The 18,658-nt window shown below is 54.5% G+C and overlaps 2 protein-coding genes across 3 annotated transcripts; both read left to right on the top strand.

The window, feature by feature from the left end:
• Usf2 (upstream transcription factor 2, c-fos interacting) lies at positions 1-9,163 on the top strand. Of its 2 annotated transcripts, XM_040735464.1 has the most exons (10): positions 1-104; positions 377-423; positions 562-680; positions 860-1,060; positions 1,475-1,625; positions 1,712-1,799; positions 2,177-2,235; positions 8,128-8,222; positions 8,306-8,434; positions 8,517-9,163. In XM_040735464.1, the coding sequence occupies exons 1-10, from the start codon at positions 40-42 to the stop codon at positions 8,604-8,606; spliced, it is 1,044 nt and encodes a 347-aa protein (XP_040591398.1). In that variant the 5' UTR covers positions 1-39; the 3' UTR covers positions 8,607-9,163. The 2 variants fall into 2 exon arrangements, with proteins under 2 accessions (XP_040591398.1, XP_040591399.1); XM_040735465.1 differs by lacking the exon at positions 860-1,060.
• A 138-nt stretch (positions 9,164-9,301) lies between these two features.
• Positions 9,302-12,876, top strand: LOC101832484 (hepcidin antimicrobial peptide). The gene is made up of 3 exons (XM_005081868.4): positions 9,302-11,011; positions 12,521-12,592; positions 12,677-12,876. The coding sequence occupies exons 1-3, from the start codon at positions 10,925-10,927 to the stop codon at positions 12,779-12,781; spliced, it is 264 nt and encodes an 87-aa protein (XP_005081925.1). The 5' UTR covers positions 9,302-10,924; the 3' UTR covers positions 12,782-12,876.
• Positions 12,877-18,658: the final 5,782 nt, after the last annotated feature.

Here is an 18,658-nt window from a genome sequence, read left to right as displayed (position 1 = left end):
TCCCCTCCCCTCCTCCCTCCCCTCCCCCGGCCCCCCCCCATGGACATGCTGGACCCGGGTCTGGATCCTGCTTCCTCGGCCACCGCCGCCGCCGCCGCCGCCAGGTAAGGCGCGCCCCGCGGCCGCTCGCGCCCCTCCCCGCAGCCCCGCAGCCCCTCGCGCGCGCGGGGGCCGCCATGATCCCCAGCGGCCTCCGGGCCCGGCTCAAAATGGAGGCCGCGGGGAGGGGACCGGGGACCCGGGCCGGGATATGGGATGTGGGGGGGGCACCCGGCCACAGTGTTGACCCTGGCGGGGCCCCGGGGCGGGCGGGCGGCGGGCGGGGAGGGTGCGGGCCTCGCTGACCCCGGGCCCTGCCCCGCGTGTGTCCCCGCAGCCACGACAAGGGACCCGAGGCCGAGGAGGGCGTCGAGCTGCAGGAAGGTGAGTGCTTGCGGGGCCGCGGGGAGGTGGCTGCGGCCCGCGCCGCGGGGATGCGGGCCTGGGGAGGGGCGGGGGGTGACGACGGCCGCCGGGAGGCCCCCCGCGCGCCCGCTGAGCGAGCCCCCGCTGCCCCCACAGGCGGGGACGGCCCGGGGGCTGAGGAGCAGACGGCGGTGGCCATCGCCAGCGTCCAGCAGGCGGCGTTCGGCGACCACAACATCCAGTACCAGTTCCGCACAGAGAATAATGGAGGCCAGGTGAGGCGGCCGGGGAGCCCCGAGGGCCAGCGGCGGGGCGGGCGGGCGGGCGCAGGGCAGGGCGGACGGACGGACGGACGGACGGATGCTCGCCGGCGCCGGGGCGAGGGGAAGAGGCTCCGACCTGGCCCCCTCCTCGGGCCCTAGCGTCGCTCTCGTCGCTCTGCCGCCCCCTGCAGGTGACATACCGCGTAGTCCAGGTGACTGATGGTCAGCTGGACGGCCAGGGCGACGCGGCTGGCGCAGTCAGCGTCGTGTCCACGGCTGCCTTCGCGGGGGGGCAGCAGGCCGTGACCCAGGTGGGTGTGGACGGGGCAGCCCAGCGCCCCGGCCCGGCCGCTGCCTCTGTCCCCCCAGGTCCCGCGGCACCCTTCCCGCTGGTAGGTGGCCCCGCACGCAGCTCCTGGGGATGGGCTGGGGAGGGGGGGAGCCCCGGGGGTGGGGTGTGACACACGCGTGTGAGCGCGCACACACATGCACACACGTTCTCTAGGCCGCCAAAGCCGTGTCAGGTTGACGTTTGGCACACACCCTGGACGACCCTCTTGGAATTTTTTCTTTTTCTGCTATGAAACAGGGGGGAAAAACTTTTAAGAGGAGAAAAGTGGAGTAGAGGAGCTAGGGGTAGTTGAGTCCTGTGAGAGACGAGATACTAGACAGGATGGGGCACACAGCGGCCTCCCCCTCTCCTCACGTGATGAAATAAACACCCATCCCAACAACAAAGGCGGGGTGTAGCTGGGGGTGTGTGGGGCGTGGGGGCTGCTGAGGATGGCCTGCGTCCTCTTCCCTAGGCTGTGATTCAAAATCCATTCAGCAATGGTGGCAGCCCAGCCGCAGAAGCTGTCAGCGGGGAGGCCCGGTTTGCATATTTCCCAGCATCCAGTGTGGGAGATACCACGGCTGTCTCTGTGCAGACCACAGACCAGAGCCTGCAGGCCGGAGGTAAGGGGAGGGAGGGTAGCTAAGGGAAGTCACGCAAGCAGCGCCACCGTGACCCCTTACTGACGCTCACTGCACATTTCCCGCAGGCCAGTTCTATGTCATGATGACACCCCAGGACGTGCTTCAGACAGGAACACAGAGGACAATTGCACCCCGGACACACCCCTATTCTCCGTACGTGCTGTACTCCCGTTTTTTGGGGGGCCCGAGGGAAGGGAGGTTTTTTGTTTTTTGTTTTTTTTTTTTGGCTTAGCCGCTGGACCTGTCAGAATACAGCAGGAATCCGCTATGGGTTTTATTAGCTTTTGCTTCTGGAGTACCAGTTTTAAGAAAAATGAAGTTCAATTTTCTCTTTATTGCCACATGGGTTTACCTTGTAAAAATAACCGTTGTGGGCTGGAGAGGTAACTCAGTGGCATTTTGCAAAGCCCTGGGTTTTTTCCTAGTGCCGTGAAAAAGACAAAGGTGTTTGTCAAGTTTGATAGTCTGGTAAATACTTGAAGACATGGGTCTAAGATAATAAGTGTCTGTCGTTTCCCCTTCTATTCTAGAAAAATCGATGGAACCAGAACTCCTCGAGATGAGAGAAGAAGAGCTCAGCACAATGAAGGTAAGGACGGTGTTCTTGGCCAGCCCCTGGCCTCCAGGGTGCTTTGAGCCCATTGCCTGGCATGCCCAGGTGCCGGAGAGGTGTTTGCTGAATTCGCCTGTCAGGGCTGATGGGTGAAGGGCAGCAAGCTGTTAGGAAAGACAGAGGGCGTGAGTTGGGTTTGGCCAGGCGCTTTCTCGTGCCCAGACTGTGATTCGAGTTGGGCTATTGGCCGGCCTCGTAAAACGGCAGCCGCTACGTCAGTAAGTAGGTTTTTGTTCACGCGTTCTTGCCCCGTCTGTAGCTGGGCAGCCTGTATGTTAAGGAAGTTGCACTTCTGACCAGTTGAAGCCGGTACCTCCTGCCCTTCCGGGAAGCTACAGCTCCACCCTGAGGTCTTTTGTGTTTTAGGGTTGTTCTTTGGTCTCCCTGGCTTGATTGGTCATCAGCATATTGCCAGGACTCAAGGCAAGGCAGTTCTGACACCCAAGCAGCCATCACCCAACAAATATTTACTGACCCTGGGTCCCAGGCAGGGCAGGGCAGCGCAGGCCCTGTGCCAGGACTGCAGCCTGGCCTAAGGACGGCTTGTGGCTGAGAGACAGAGGAAGATTTTTCTGGGAGCTTAGCAAGTAGAGGGGGACACAGGCTGACGAGAGTCAAGTTGTTTCAAGGTTGCTGTTTGCTTGTCACTGAAGCTTTGTGTGGTTTCTCTGAGACTGAACCAGGATGAAGACCTCAGGCCCTGAGGCTTGAGGGTGCTTTGATATCAGAGGGAGTGGGGGGGGGGGGCTACTGTTTAAGCTGCTGGCAAGCTTTTGGCCAACAAGCGCACAGCCTCGCCGGCCTCCATCTAGGCCGCAAGTGCAGTGGACGACAGAAGAGACACGGTCTAGGCTCTTGCACCACTCACTGGTAGGAGACAAACCACACGGTTACCATTGGACCCTTAGCATGCCTGAGCACTGGAAAGAACCCTGAGTGGAGCCGAGTGCTAGACATGAGCTTCAGAGGCCTCTCAGGGGGTGACATTTGAAGAGGCCTCTCAGAGGGTGACATTTGAAGAGGCCTCTCAGGGACCTGGGAAGAAACAGACGAAGGCTCGGGCCCTTCAGCCGTAGACACTTTTAAGTTTGAGGAAGAGCCAAATGGGGAAGGGAAAGAGGAAGGTTTGGGGACGGGCACCCGCAAGGCTGGCTCACTCGCACCAGCTCTCTAGAAGAGAAGCCCTTCCCAGAGTGGCTATCCTGATCCTGGTGTCCAGGGATGGGGACACCAGTGTGGGGTCTGTGTGGAAGCAGGGTGTCACACGCTAGAGATGGCTTCTGGGATGGGGGAGGTCTGGTCTGAGGTGGCGAGATGTGGAGAAGATTCTGGAGCTGCTGGGTTACGTGAGGGGAAGGGTGAGCTGAGATTGGAAGTTGGTTTGGAAGTGATGCAGGGGGATTGCGGGTCCTCTGGCTGTTAAAGTGTCCTGTGTGAAATGAACTCAGGCAGCCCTCAGTGATGCTAGCCCCCCACCCCTAACTCCAGCCCCCCACTGAGCATGCCACCCCCTCTCCACTTCCTTCTGCCCTTCCTGGACTCAGCCAGCGTTGCTGTTTTTCATCCTCCGACCAGCAGTTTCCATAACCTCCCCACCCTCCAGCCACAACCAGCCCTCTGGCTTCTAACCTGTCGAAGGTTTGAACCACCATCTGCCAGTCCCTGTGGCTTGGCAGTCTAGTCTGGCCTACCAGACTGGCTCCATTGAAGGTCACCTGTGGTGACCTCATTGCCAAATCTGCTGGCTTCCTTTTCTGTCTGAGCTCCAAGCATCTGCCCCTGCCTGTTAACCCGCCTGCCCCCCACTGCTCTTGGGAAGGTCCCTCTTCCTGCTCTCTCTTATTCTAATGTCTTTGTTCCTCCCACCCTACCCTTGGGGGTTCTGACTGACAGAGGAGAAGCCCAGAGCTGTCTTTGCTGCACACGCCCTCAAGAACGGGGCACTACTGGCTTTGGCTGTGGGTGCTCCTTGGGTCTGAGTCTCCCCCAGCCAGGGGTGCAGAGAAGCTCTGGTTGTCTGGCCTCTAAGACTCAACCCCAGCACCAGAAGTCTTACTTTTTCTCCAGCGAGGTGATAGCTGCCTCTTCCTACCTTCCTAGGGCTTGACCCCCCCCCCACACCCGTGGCGCCACAAGATGGAGTTTCTGCTCCTTGGGAGCTTGCAGCTCAGAATCTCCGTGTCTAGCAGTCTATGAGATTCACCCTAGCTTATGCACAAAGAACATGCTGTCTGCCCTCCTAAAGGGCTCCGTGTATGCTTCTCTGCCAGAAATGAGGCAGGGCAGCTTTCAGAGTTCAATCCTTGCCTTCCCAGGACTCACCAACATGAGTTCCCCCTTGGCTTCTCTCTCATTTCTGCAGGGGTGGGGGTTGGGGGCTCCAGAAGGTGCGTGCTGGGCCCTGAGGGAGCAGCAAACATTTGTTGTGCCAAGGGGTGGGTGGGGAGCCTGTTGTTAATGGTAGCAGAGTTTACTCTCTGGTGGCGGAAATGCAGGTCTACATGAAACCTAACTTTAAATGCCGAGCTGCGTTCTTTTTCTGTTTTATTATTTCCACTGTTTGTAACAGAGTCTTAACCTGTGGTGGTGGTCTTTGCGGAGGGTTCTTTGTGGACACTGGGGAAGAGCCTAGGCCTAAGTGCTAGGAAAGACACTTGTAACTAAACCCCCAGCCTTTCCTCCTTAAATCTTTTTGAGACAGTCTCACTAATTTGTACAGGCTGGTTTTGAACTCGGAAGCCTCCTGCTTCATGCTCCCGAGTAGCAGGAATCACCAAGTCTTTACTTTTTAAAGCTGGGTATGGTGCCCTTTTGTAAGCCCAGCACTGGTGAGGCTGAGGCAGAATTGTGTGTTCAAAGCCAGCCTGAACTACATCTAGGGAGGCAGAAGCAGGCGGATCTCTGTGAGTTCGAGGCTAGCCTGGTCTACAGAGCGAATTCCAGGACAGCCTCCAAAACAGAGAAACCCTGTCTTGAAACCACCAACTCCCCCTCCCCCCCCAAAAGAACCTGCCTTAAAGAAAGAACAAATGGTGTTGGCGCATGCCTTTAATCCCGGCACTTGGGTGGGGGGGGCAGAGGCCAGCCTGGTCTACAAAGCTACACAGAGAAACCCTATCTTGGAAAACCAACCAACCAAACAAACAAACGAACTTTTTCCTGATGTAAATCTATAGCTTCAGACTTTGTCTAATGCTCCCATTTATACAAATATTTCTATTATCATTTATAACAATATTTTCCAGGTCTCTTACGATTTCTTCTTTGGCCCCAGGCTATTTAGGAGGCATGTTGCCCAGTTCCCAGACGTGTGTAGGGCTTAGGCTCTCGCTTTTGTTGTGGTTCCAGTTATTTGAGGATGTAGGACTTACTGAGCTCTGCGTACCGTCTGGCCTGGAGAAGGTGCCCCCGTGTAGTGTAGTGGATGTATGCCTGCTGCTGGGAAAAGTCCCCTCCACAGGAAGGCCAGGCTGGCTGCGGTGGCTGGGGACTTCCGGCCTGGTGTTTTCTTGCTCTCCTTGGAGAGAGGCAAGCTAGTGTCTCCCACTGTTCTGTCCCTCTTGTCCTTCAGCAGGTTGTACTGTGCGGTGTGGGGTTTGTTTATTAATTTATTTAATTATTTTGGTTTTAGGGACAGGATCTTTCTGTAGATCTGTAGTTTGGCTATTCTAGAACTCACTGTGTAGACCAGACTAGCCTCCACATCGCAGAGTTCGTCCAGCCTCTGCGTCCTCTAAGTGCTGGGATTAAATGTGTGCTCCGCCGCACCTGGCTGTGAGTGTGTTTCAAGTGCTGGGTTGCAACTCCAGGGCTTCTGTAAAATAACTGGCCTTCTGCTGGTCCTCATAGTTTTTCCAAGCACAGGCCTAACCATGTTACCACCTGTAGACAACTTACGTAAAAACAACACGCACACCCAAAAGTGGTTCATGTCATCTTATTATCCATCTTCCTGGGGACCCCTTAAAGACTGTCTGGAGATTTATTGTACTGTGGGCCCCGTGCAGAAAGTATTGTTCCACCCTGCCCTTCCTTGGGCCCAATTACTGTGGGCCCAGCGTCCCCCTGCTCATCCCTTTACAGTGCTGTCTTGAGCACCAACCAGGACAAAGCCAGCATCCAGCCCACCCTGGAGGACATCCGCATTGATAGCCACACACTTGTACTTTTTGCAGGACTGAATGCAGACCAGAGGAGCCCTGTCACACACACCTACCCTAACCCTAATGGGCTGGGGTGTGGTCGTCAGTGAGGCGGGTGCCTGGTGCCTAGACTTGAGGAAAGTGGGTGGGAGGAGGGTGGGGAGCACTGCGTGAGCCCTGTAGCTCTCTGCCAGGGAACCCGGAGGGTGGGGCTTCTGGTCCTGGCTGGACTCTGCCTTGCTGCTGCCGTCCACCACCAGGTTCCCAGAAGATTCTACCGCACTTGATGGTGACAGTGACCATCCCTAAGCCTAGTGGAGATGCATCCCTTGCCAAGCTCAGTCTGATCTCAGAGAGACTCATTGCTGTGAAGAGGGAGTAGACAGAGGGCAAGAGAGTCTGCTTTGGAAATGAAGTCACTCGTGCCAAAGGAGGAGACTCTTCACAGCAGCCTGACTAAGCAGAGGCCGTGACCTCTACCTGTTCCTGGGCCTTGAGGTCCCTTAAGGGAATGTCATGGGCAAGGTGTGAGTTCAGGTCTGAAGAGAAAGGAGCCTGCCCTCACCCGCCCTCTCCCTTAGTTTTCCCCATTTTCTGCTCACTGCCCTCGTTAGGAAATGCCTCCTTGCCCTTTCTCCACAGCCCACCAGGCTCTAGCCCCAGCTCCCTCCACAAATTTGACCACTGTTTTCAGCCCTCCTGACAGCAGGACAGGGCTATGAGGGGACTTAGAGATACCAGGGTCTTTTGTGCTGCCATGAGGTAATGAGGAAGTGCCTGGAAGCCTCGCTACAACAAGCTGTGAACCTGGTTCCAAGTCAGGTGGTTCCTGTTGGCACCATGAGCATATGCCAGGCCACAGCAAGCCGCGGGCCATGTCCGTGGGACAGCGTCACTCGGTATGGCTAGCAGTGGGAGGTTAGAGTTTAATTAAAGCACAGGTCCGAACTTTGACGTGAAGTCTGTCCCTTGCCATCCTTTGCCTTCAAGGTATGGGGCTCACACTCTCCGATGAGGTGAGGTTCAGAGGGCCAGGCCTCAGAGCCATAGCCCTCGTCTGGAGAGTGCAGCTTGCCAAGGCTGTGGAGGGGAATTTTAAACGGGCAGGGCATGATCAGATTTTGGCATTGAAGATGAGAAGGGGCTGGCGTGTAGCTCAGTTGTCTCAGCCATGAATAAAACCAGGCATAGTGGCTACTCAGGAAATGGAGGCAAAAGGGTCAGAAGTTTAGTCACCCTTGACTACACAGTTTGAGGTCAGCCTGACCTACATGAGACCCTCTCCCCCAAGGGGACGAAAAATAAATAAATAAAAATAAGATGAGAAAAGTAAAGTTACAGAAGCCAGAGTCTCTGGGGACGTGCAGAGAATGAAATTCGAGGGTCACAGAGACTGGGGTTGCTGGGTTCTGCCCCTCAAAGAAAGATGGATCCCAGCTCCCGGGGCTGCATTTTCAGCGGCCCGAGTGTGTGTGACTCCGATGTGTGGAGTGCCAGGAAGGCAATGAAACACGCCTGCAGCTCGTTGTCACCGTGGGCTCCTGTCCTGACAGCGTGGCTCTTGAGGATTGAGACTTGGTTGGGCTTCTCGTGAAGCAATGTGGCCCGTGAGGAGGTGGCAGCCTAGGGTCCCTGTGAGGTCCTTACCAGTGCCATGAGGGCACCTGCACCATGCTGGCTTCTGTGAACCTGCCCATGAAGCCATGCCTGTCGCTGTCTCCTACAGTGGAGCGGAGACGGAGGGACAAGATTAACAACTGGATCGTCCAGCTTTCAAAAATCATTCCAGACTGTCATGCAGACAACAGCAAGACAGGAGCGGTGAGTGTCCCCAGTCTCCCGTCCCTGCACAGGAGTGGCCCCGTCCTCTGACTCGGGCCTGCCCCCCTCCCTCCCCACTCCAGAGCAAAGGGGGCATCCTGTCCAAGGCCTGTGACTACATCCGGGAGCTACGCCAGACCAACCAGCGAATGCAGGAGACCTTCAAGGAGGCCGAGCGGCTGCAGATGGACAATGAGCTCCTGAGACAGCAGGCAGGTGTAGGCCGGGGTCCACTGGGGGCCCAGGGTGCCGAGGGCTAGCCCCTGGCTCATGTGTCCTCTCTGGTGCCTGCAGATCGAGGAGCTGAAGAACGAGAACGCCCTGCTTCGAGCCCAACTGCAGCAGCACAACCTGGAAATGGTGGGCGAGAGCGCCCGGCAGTGATGCCCACCCTGCAGCTGCTGCCGGCCTCTGCCGCCCCTCCCCCAGCCCTTAGCACAGAGAGGGAGATACCCCTCCCCAAGCTGCGTTTTTTTATAGTAGATTTTTAACAAAAACAAGGAGACATAATGCATTTCTGTGGATACGTTGCCCACTACCCTCCTCCATGCGGAAAAGATGCCACCTGCCCACCTGTCCACCAGCCTCCCTTCTCGCTCCTCACCAGCCCAGCACTTGTAATGGGCTACCAGGAGGAGCAAGGGAGGAGGACAGAGGCCCCGCTGCCCGCTGCCTCCTTGGTCTCTAGAGGTATTGAGACAGGGTGCTCATGGGAAGGAGGGAGCTTCGGGGACGCCTTCCCTGGGGCCTGGACCTATGCAGGGAGGCCACGTCCCCCACCCCTCTTGTTTCTGGATCCCTGCTCCCCTCTGGGTGTGTGGGTGTGTATGTATGTGTGTGCGTGTGTGTGCGCGTGTGTTTAATTTTCTTTATGGAAAAATGAACGAAAAATAGAGAGAGAGGTATTTAACTGCAATAAACTGGCCAGTGTGGCCCCGCCTTGTCTGTCTGTGTGTCGGTCGGAGTTGGGTGAGGGGACAGGCAGGGATCCTAGGGTCTCCCCGAGGTCTGAGCTTCAACTATATTGTGACTGTGTAAAAACGGCCGGGAGAATTAAGGACTGCATTTCTCCTTTGAGGCCCTAGGGTGCGGATGAGGGGTATGGGAGCTGCGGTCAAGGATGTGACCCTTGGTGTTGAGGGGGGTGAGGCTGGAGTCTCCCAGGTCAGGGCTTCTTGAAAACAGAGCCGATGAGCATCCCTGGCCTCTGGGGCTGAAGCCCTCCCCTCGGCCCCAGCCAATGATGGGGCCTGGCCTTGAGCCCCCCACCCCCAAGGGAGGGCAGAGGGCCAGGAAGCCAGGCTTGGCCCGGCAGTCTGTCGCCGCACACCGTGGCTCTGGCGCCTGTGCTGTGACCCCTGCCCTTGGCGGATGATGAAACCTGTCCTGAGCAGCCACAGTGATGCCTGGCAGGCCTGGGGGAGACCATCATGTCCCCAGGAGACTGACCTATTCCCAAGATCCAGGCCTGCTTGTCAGTCACCTTGCTGTGGTTTCGGCCTTGCCACAGCCTGAGTACACCTGATGGTCTCTGGCTTGCCCCTCCCTGGTGATCTCTTTCAGAGAGCATAGCAAGCAGCCTAGGGGCTCTAGTGAGCAACAGCGTTGGGGTGGCGGCCGCATCCCCAGGCCTCTACACAGGATTGACTCTGGTGTTCCTGTGTGAGTCAGGGGCCGTGTCAGTAGCCAGTGAGTCAAAGTTCCAGAATGTCTCCAGCCATGCACAGCAAGGGAGCCAGGTAATAGACAGGAAGGAGGACACCACACAGGTTTCAGTAGTACCCCAAGAACCAACCATAAACACCCTGGAGTGTGCCCTGTACCAATTTCTGTGGTGTATATTCTCCCAGCATGGCAATTGAGAAGGTTCTGGCCTAATTCCTCTGCTCTGCCAAGTCTAACCTGCTGCTGAGTCCCTTGTGCTTAGAGGGAGATGGAAGTGTGATGATCAGGCCAGGCCCCTGGTGTCAGTGACTAGAAGGCGTCTGTAAGCCTAAACTAACAGAATCCGGGAGGACCACTCGGAGGCCGAATAGCACTAGCTGCTAACACGGAAGTGGGTTGGTACCGGTGCGTAAGATGTGGGGAGCTAGTGAGCCCTGGTGTGTGAAGGAATGGACTAGCCCACATGCCGGGCTGTGAAACATGTTGGCTCTGGCTGTGACTAATGACTGCCACCACCATAGGCAAAAGGGGACTTCAACACGACAGCTACGTCGTGTGGTCTGGACATTGGACACCACAGGCAGCCTATGCTTGGGCATCTGTCTGTCCTGACTGGTGCTAGAATGTGCCCTGCATATGTGTACCCCATTGCTGGGTCACTCTGGGAAGTCCAGTGACAGCCATACTGAAGACACCGGTACGGGTAGAGGGCAATGTCCAGGGGAAAAGGGGAATTTTTCTGGGATCCACAGCGTGACATCACAGGTGGCCGGCTGGAGGAGTGTGTCCATGGCCCTAGCTGCCCCACCCCCTGGATGCAGCTCTGCTGGCTGAGGGTGACACAACCCTGTCCCCTGTCACTCTGTTCCCGCTTATCTCTCCCGCCTGTTCGGCGCCACTATCTTCTTGGAAATGGGTCAGGGCAAAGGGGAGGGGGCTCAGGTGTCCCCTCCTCCAACTGGTCCCATAAAAAGGCCTAGGACTGGGTCCCAGACACCAGGCAAACCCTCAGATGGCACAGCAGGACGGAAGGCACGATGGCACAGAGCACTAAGATCCAGGCTGCCTGTTTCTTGATCCTCCTCATCGCCAACCTGGCCAGCAGCAGCATCCTCCAGCAGCTGGTGAGCACCCTAAGCCTGCTACCGTGGGAGAGCCACTGTCCGGGAGGCAGGGGCTCCTCAGTTATGCAGGGCAGCTACTGAAGGGACAAGGGTGGGCCACTCTCTAGCTGCACAGGGACTGTGGAAAGTGGTCATAAGGAACATGCTGGAAAGCCAGAAACAATGTTCCTCTGGCTGTCCTATTCCAGTCCTTAAAGTGCCTTTACTTGACTATTTAGAAAACACCTATTTGTGGATAGCACAAAAGATGACGGCCGAAGGCCAGGCGTTGGTGGTGCACGCCTTTAATCCCAGCACTTGGGAGGCAGAGGCAGGCGGATCTCTGTAAGTTCAAGACCAGCCTGGACTACCAAGCGAGTTCCAGGACAGCCTCCAAAGCCACAGAGAAACCCTGTCTCGAAAAACCAAAAAAAAAAAAAAGATGACGACCGAATTACTGCCATCAGGAAGGACCAGAATTGGGGCCAAGAGGCAGAAAGCCAAGCCAAGGTGTTTTATAAGAAAAATGATACAGAGCCGGGCGGTGGTGGCGCACGCCTTTAATCCCAGCGCTCGGGAGGCAGAGGCAGGCGGGTCTCTGTGAGTTCGAGGCCAGCCTGGTCTACAAGAGCCAGTTCCAGGACAGGCCTCCAAAGCAATACAGAGAAACACTGTCTCAAGGGGAAAAAAAAAAAAGGATACAGAAAGGGCTGTAGAGGCGGCTCAGCGGTTAGAGCACTTGATGCTTGTGCAAAGGACCCAGATTCAGTTCCTGGCACCCGCACGGTGGCTCCCAACCATCTTTAACTCTAGCTTCAGGGCATCTGATGCCTTCTGACCGTCACAGGCACAGGGCATGCGTGTGGTGCCCATGCAGGCAAAACACACACAAACAAATCTGTAAGGAAGGAACCGCTGCAGAGCCAGGCTTGGTGTGGGCACTCAGAAAACGGAGGAGGGGGGACCGGGAGTCCACAGCCACCCTTGGCTACATAGCAAGTTCCGTGCCAGTCTGGGCTGTGAAAACCCTGTCTCAAACGACAGCGAAGACACTAGATTTGTACCTTGGAGCTGAGACAGCAGAGTGGGCACTCGCAGGACCCTTGGGCCTGTAGGATCTGATAAGCGGCATCAGTGTTGGAAGTAAGGAGAGGGTGGAGGTGGTTCTGGCGGTGCCAAGCTTTGTAGACAGCTGTGCAGATGATGGTTGGTCCTTGGGTCGCTGAGAATCCAGCTGATGATGAGTTACTCTGCTCTGTGGTGACCTAACTGTCAGAAATAAGATGCAGGGAGAACTATCGGGAAGGTAGTGTCCTGAAGGAGGAGAGTACGGTAACAAAGAAGGTACTTGTACAAAGCAGAGCATCCGAGGCATGACGGGGCAAACAGGGCAGGGAGGTCTCTTCTCGGAATTCCATCTGAACACATGTCCCTAAGCCCCCGGGGAAGGACCAAGCTGGCAGAGACAGGTCAGAAAACTGTACTGGAGACTCAGCAGTCAATACTCAAGGGCCCTTTCTGCTCTCCCAGGTGAGACAGCCTGAAGCACTACAGCCCAGGCCCAGGACAGAAGCCAGGACAGAAGCCAGGACCGACGGGACGGTGAGAGCCACTGGGACTCCCTCCATGGTTCCCCAGCCTTTCCCACGCCCAAGCAAGGCGGCTCACTTCCCTTCCTTTCCACAGCTCCTGATCCCAAAGCGAACGAGGCGAGACAGCCACTTCCCATTCTGCACTTTCTGCTGTTACTGCTGCGGCAATTCTGACTGTGGCTTCTGCTGCAAAACATAGAGCCGCCTGCCCGGCCTCCCAACATCCCCTGCCTCCCCTCCGCCCTCCCCCCATTTATTTATGAGCTTGAAATAAAGATGACAATTTTACTTTCACACTATGGTGTCTTTTTTTTTTCTTTTTGCCTTTAACAAAGTTAAAGTTCTTTTCATCAACTTCTCCCTCTTTTCCCCCAGTATTAGATGATCAAACACAGGCCCACACAAAACAGTCAAGTATTTATTCCAAGTTATGCCCTGAGCCCAAAGAAACTTTAATTTTCAGACAGGGTCTTGTGTAGCCTGCCTTTGCACTAAGTAGCCAAGGATGACCTTAGATTTCTGACACCCACCTCTGGCTCCTGAGTTCTGGGTTTATAAGTATGTGCCATCGTGTGATGCTGAGAATCAAACCCAGGACTTCCTGCATTCCAGGCAAGCACTGTACCAACTTTGCCTACACCTCTATCCCTATATGTAGCCCAGGCTATACTAGAACTCACTATGTAGCTTAGGCTGGTTTCTAAACTGGTTGTATGCCTCAGCCCAACTGGAAATTAAAAAGAAAAAAAATCGATCTGCAGGACAAACTCAGACTGGAAGCCAACAGGCACCAACTTTTAGCACCAGAAACTGTAAGAGGCTGCTCAGCTAAGGGAGGCGAAAAGACCACCCCCCCCCCAGCCTAAGTGTTTACAACCTTGCAATTTCTGCTACCCCAGGCTCCTCTTAGCTTTAGTTGTTCGACCTCACAGGCAGGCTTGATGAGATGCTGTAAAGCTGTAGGCGCTGATCACAACCTCTGGTAGGGTTGAGTCCAGGACAAGGAGTGTACTCAGTACAGCAGAAGGCAACACCCCTCCCCCAACAATGACGTCATGGCCCCTGGTCATATGGCTAAGACAGACACACAAATCACAGGACTCATATTCTGGAAAGTGTCTGAGCTCATGAAGAGCTCCACCCCCCTGGTCTACCCTTTCGCACTCTTCAGAAGTCCCTCTCCCCTCACCCACAATTTAAGGATACAACGGGTAACTCTGAATGAAGGTGGTTCAGGGTTCCACATAAGCCAATTCCCCCAGGATGGACACAGGTCACAATATTGCCTAGATTCCCAGTTTGCTCAGCCCACTGAAAGGTCATTTCTCTTAAGACTCAAGCAGCCGTAGTGGACAAAGACCAGAAGCCAATTCAGGGTTTCCTAAATGGAGACAGAAGGGGCAGGGAGAGGACCCAGCTACGGAAGGATTGGCTCCTCATGGCACTGACACTTCTGCCGGTTAAATTCAGTCAAGGAGAGGAGTATAGAATTGTTTTTGGTAACTGTCAAATGCCCCCTACATGTGCAAAGTCAGTATTAACAGGGCAGAGGTGAGGTCTTGACCCTATTTCGTTTTGTTTTGTTTTGAAAACAGAGTCTCATCGTAACCCCAGATGTCCTGGAATTTGCTCATAGACTAAGGGGCTGGAGAAACGATATGACAGTTAGGAGCACATACTGCTCTTGCAGAGGTCTAGAGTTTGGCTTCCAGCACCGATGTCAAGTAGCTCACGGCCACCTCTAACCCCAGCTCCAGGGGATCTGCTGCCCTCTTCTGGCCTCTGAAAGTACCTGCATTCACGTGCGCATTCCCCTGCATGTGTGTACACACTCAATTTTAAAATGACGAAAGCAAATCTTAGAAAAGAAAGCCTCAGCCTTAGCGTCGCCTTCCTTGAAACTCCTGCGCTAAGAGAGTGAAGTGAGGGAACATGGGAATGCAAGGGAAGAAAGAAGAGGAGGTCCAGGTCAGCTAGCTCGTGCACCCAAGAAGGCTGGAGGAGCAGAAGCGAATGATCCTGAAGGCTGAGACGCTTAAGGCTGGGACACCGGAACAAGTTGTTGGCCTGTATGCCGCTGTCGGCAATAAATCTCAGTGGACCTGGGACATTACATTCTGCTCAATGAGACCACCTGAGAGACTATCTTCCTGTAACCCAAACAGCCCTGCTGGTCCTCTGCCCTGCACCTGTGGCATTCTGGACTCATTCTAGTCTTACCTGTGGCCAAGTGTAACTCTTAATTATCGTTCTCACTGCCTAAAAAATAAAATAAAAATATGGTTGAGCCGGGCGTTGGTGGCGCATGCCTTTAATCCCAGCACTGGGGGAGTCAGAGACAGACGGATCTCTGTGAGTTCGATGCCAGCCTGGTCTACTGAGCGAGTTCCAAGACAGGCTCCAAAACAATACAGAGAAACCCTGTCTCGAACAAACAACAACAAAATACGGTTGAGTGGAGTTTTAAGTTCCAGCGGCCGTCTGTTTCTTTTCAGGCTCCATACCGGAAACAAATGTCCACTCCTTCCTGCCATGATGCTCTGCCTGAGGCAACCGACTGCTCTCCTCTGAAACCATAAGCTGAAGCACAACCTTCCTCCTTTGAGCTGTTTCCAGAGGTGTTTTGCTACACTGGCAAAAAGTAACTAATGTGTAGCAGTGCTAATTACACTGGATAGCTCTGGGTAACTAATATGTAGCAGTGCTAATTACACTGAATAGCTCTGGGTAACTAATGTGTAGCAGTGCTAATTACACTGGATAGCTCTGGGTAACTAATATGTAGCAGTGCTAATTACACTGGATAGCTCTGGGCACCCTTCTCTTGTTTTCGGACACATTTCTCCAGAAGGTCCTAGAGTTGTGACATGTAAAGCAGAGGGATTAAAACCTTAGTGCGGCCGGGCGTAATCCCAGCACTCGGGAGGCAGAGGCAGGCAGATCTCTGGGAGTTCGAGGCCAGCCTACTCTACAGAGCAAGTTCCAGGACAGTCTCCAAAGCAATTCAGAGAAACTCTGTCTGAAAAAAACAAAAGAAACAAAACCTTAGTGCGTGTGTGCAAGCCCAGTGTGGTGGCACACGCCTTTAATCCCAGCACTTGGGAGGCAGTGCCAGGCGGATCTCTGTGAGTTCGAGGCCCCTTTGACCTATAGAGTGAGGTCCGGACAGCCAAGGCCACACAAAGAAACCCCTTCTTGGAAAAAATAAAATAAAATAAAACCCAAAACCCAGAAAAGCAAAAATTTAACAACAAAAACAACAACAAAAAACACCCTTTAGTGCGCATGAGGGCAGATCTAATGCAACCCTATTCAAATGCCCACCGCTCCACTGCTGACCTCTCCCTGGAACTTCTCATTCAGCAGACAGGCTAGACCTAGAAATTTTTAGTTTTTAGAAAAAGTCTTCCCTGTGTAGCCCTTGCTAATTATACCAGGCTGGCCTGGAACTCACAGAGATCCCCCTGCTTCTGCCTCCTAAATGAGGGGAGTAAAGGCGTGCGCCACCACTGCCCCCCCTGCTCAACTCCCCCCCCCATCCTAGTCTCTCCTCCCCTTGCCTCCTTCTGGTAACCAAGGCTGGTCTTGGACTAGGTAGGTGAGGACCATCTGGAACTTCTTATCCTCCTGCCTCTCCCTTCTGAGTGACGGAATTATAGCCAGACCACTGTCTACCCAGTGTATGTGGGGCTGGTCTCCAACACCAAGCCGTGTGCATGCTAGGCAAGCCCTCTGCCAACTGAACTACAGCCCCAGGCCCTTGAACTTGCTACAGAACACAGCCCTATAGCTGCTGCTGACCTGAGTGTCACACTGTGATGACCCTTGACATGAAATACCAGTCCTGACGAAGAGCAGCAAAGGGACTCTGGGCTGACCAAGCCCCAGGCCCAAGACAGCCTTAAGGGATAGAATGACTATCAGAACGACATGTCTGGGCATGTTTTCTCTAGTTTGCATGTTATTTTGGATAAAACTGGGCTACCAAGCAAAAAAATCATTACACTACACAAAATTTCTGTGCCTTCCTCACGTATATCCTGACATGTTAAACCCCAGTCCCTCAGAATGTGACCTTAGTTGGGGATGGGGTCTTTTTTTTTTGAAGCAGGGAGGATAAGACAGGGTCTAATGTAGCTGAGATGATCTTGATCAGATCCTCCTGTCTCTGCCTCCCAAGTGCTGGGATTACAGGTAAGTGCCACTATATCTGGCTTTGGTGGTAGGTATTTACTGACAGTAGCCGACAAAATGAAATTATAATGAGAGGCCCTAATCCAATAGGATTGATGTCTTGGTAGAAGCAGAGATTTGAACACAGACAGATCCAGGTAGAGCTCTGTGAATATGCAAACCTCTAAGTCCAAGACTGAGTGATGGAGCCACTGCGGAGCTGGGGGGCTGGGGGACTGGGGGGCTAGGGGGGCTGGGGGACTGGGGGCTGGGGAGGGGCTGGGGCAGATCCTCTTTCTAAGCTCAGTAGGGAGAAACCCTGCTGGCAACTTGATTCCGAAATCGAAACCTGAAAAGATGTGAGCTAATACATTCTAGTTTGGAAGTGTGTCCCCGGCCCCTAGCCCTTGCAGACCGAATACCTGCTTTCTTGAAGGCCTCAGCCGATCAGTGTGACAGGTAGTGCTCTCACCCAGCCCTCTCTGGCTCTCATTCCATCCGCTCCACCCTTATGTGGGGCCCTCCCAGCCCCCTGGCTCAGCAACCGTCTCCCCTGCCCATTTCCCCCCTCTCTAGGGACTGCCTCCAATTCACCTGGAGTTGACAGACTCACTCCACAACCCTGCAACCCCACCCCGAGCGCGCCTGGGCAGGAACACCAACTCAGTGACGCCGGTGTGGTTAGCACCCCAGAATCTTTATCTCTACCCCCAGAGTCCAGGCACCAGGGCTCTCGCTTCTCCGGAACCCAGGCTCTGAAGCCCCACCCCACTTTCAATGGACCATTGTCCCAGACTGGGAAAGGCACGGGCAGAATCTGACATCATGAAGCCTGAGGTGGGGGGGTGGCACCCCCACCCCAGTCTTCCTAACTCCTGATCTGCCCCCACCCCCACCCCAGCCTAAGGGATTTCCCTACCCTCTCTCTTGCAAGAAAGAACTCTCCCTCCCCCACCTCCGTCCTGCTCTGGCACCTATAATAGCAACACTCTGGAGACTTGGGCATGTTGTATTGAAGCCTAGCCTGGGCTACATAGTGAGCTGGAGGTCAGCCTGATATATATATCCTCCAGTAACAAAAAAAAAAGAGGAGAGGACCAGCAAGATTGCTCAGTGGGTATTGGGGCTTGCTGCTAAGCCTGAGGACCTGAGTTGCATCCTCACTGATGAAAGGGGACAGTAGATCCCTACAGGTTGTCCCAGGTTGTCCTCTGAGCTCCACATGCAGCTGAGGTACACCTGCAAATCTGCACACATACACTAAATAGACACATAAATCAGGAGCCTGAAAATCGGCACTCGCTGCTCTTGCAGAAGACCTGGGTTCAGGTCCCAGCACCCATATGGAGGCTCACAAGCATCTCTAACTTCAGACCCAGGGGTTCTGATGCCTCATCTGACTTCCACGAGGATCAGACACGCAAGTGGTGCACAGATAACAAAGCACCCACTCACGTAACATCAATCTGAAATAAGCAAATCAGTAAACGCAGCCTTTAGGAGGGGGAGTCACACCTCCAGCGTTAAGCACCATACTTCTGGGGGTCAGGAAGGATGGGGTGGAGACAGCTCTCCAGGAACTTGAGGGGTAAGAATAGCATCTCAGAGCCAGGCGTTAATCCCAGCGCTCGGGATGCAGAGGCAGGAAGATCTCTGAGTTTGAGACCAGCCTGGCCTACAAGAGCTAGTTCCAGGACAGCATCCAAGGCCACAGAGAAACCCTGTCTCAAAGAAAGAAAGAAAGAAAGAAAGAAAGAAAGAAAGAAAGAAAGAAAGAAAGAAAGAAAGAAGGAAGGAAGGAAGGAAGGAAGGAAGGAAAGAAGGAAAGAAGGAAAGAAGGAAAGAAGGAAAGAAGGAAAGAAGGAAAGAAGGAAAGGAAGGAAAGGAAGGAAAGGAAGGAAGG

Source organism: Mesocricetus auratus, unplaced genomic scaffold (assembly GCF_017639785.1).
Source record: "Mesocricetus auratus isolate SY011 unplaced genomic scaffold, BCM_Maur_2.0 Super-Scaffold_100046, whole genome shotgun sequence".
Lineage (NCBI taxonomy): Eukaryota > Metazoa > Chordata > Mammalia > Rodentia > Cricetidae > Mesocricetus > Mesocricetus auratus.
This window is presented reverse-complemented; position numbering and strand designations above follow the sequence as displayed.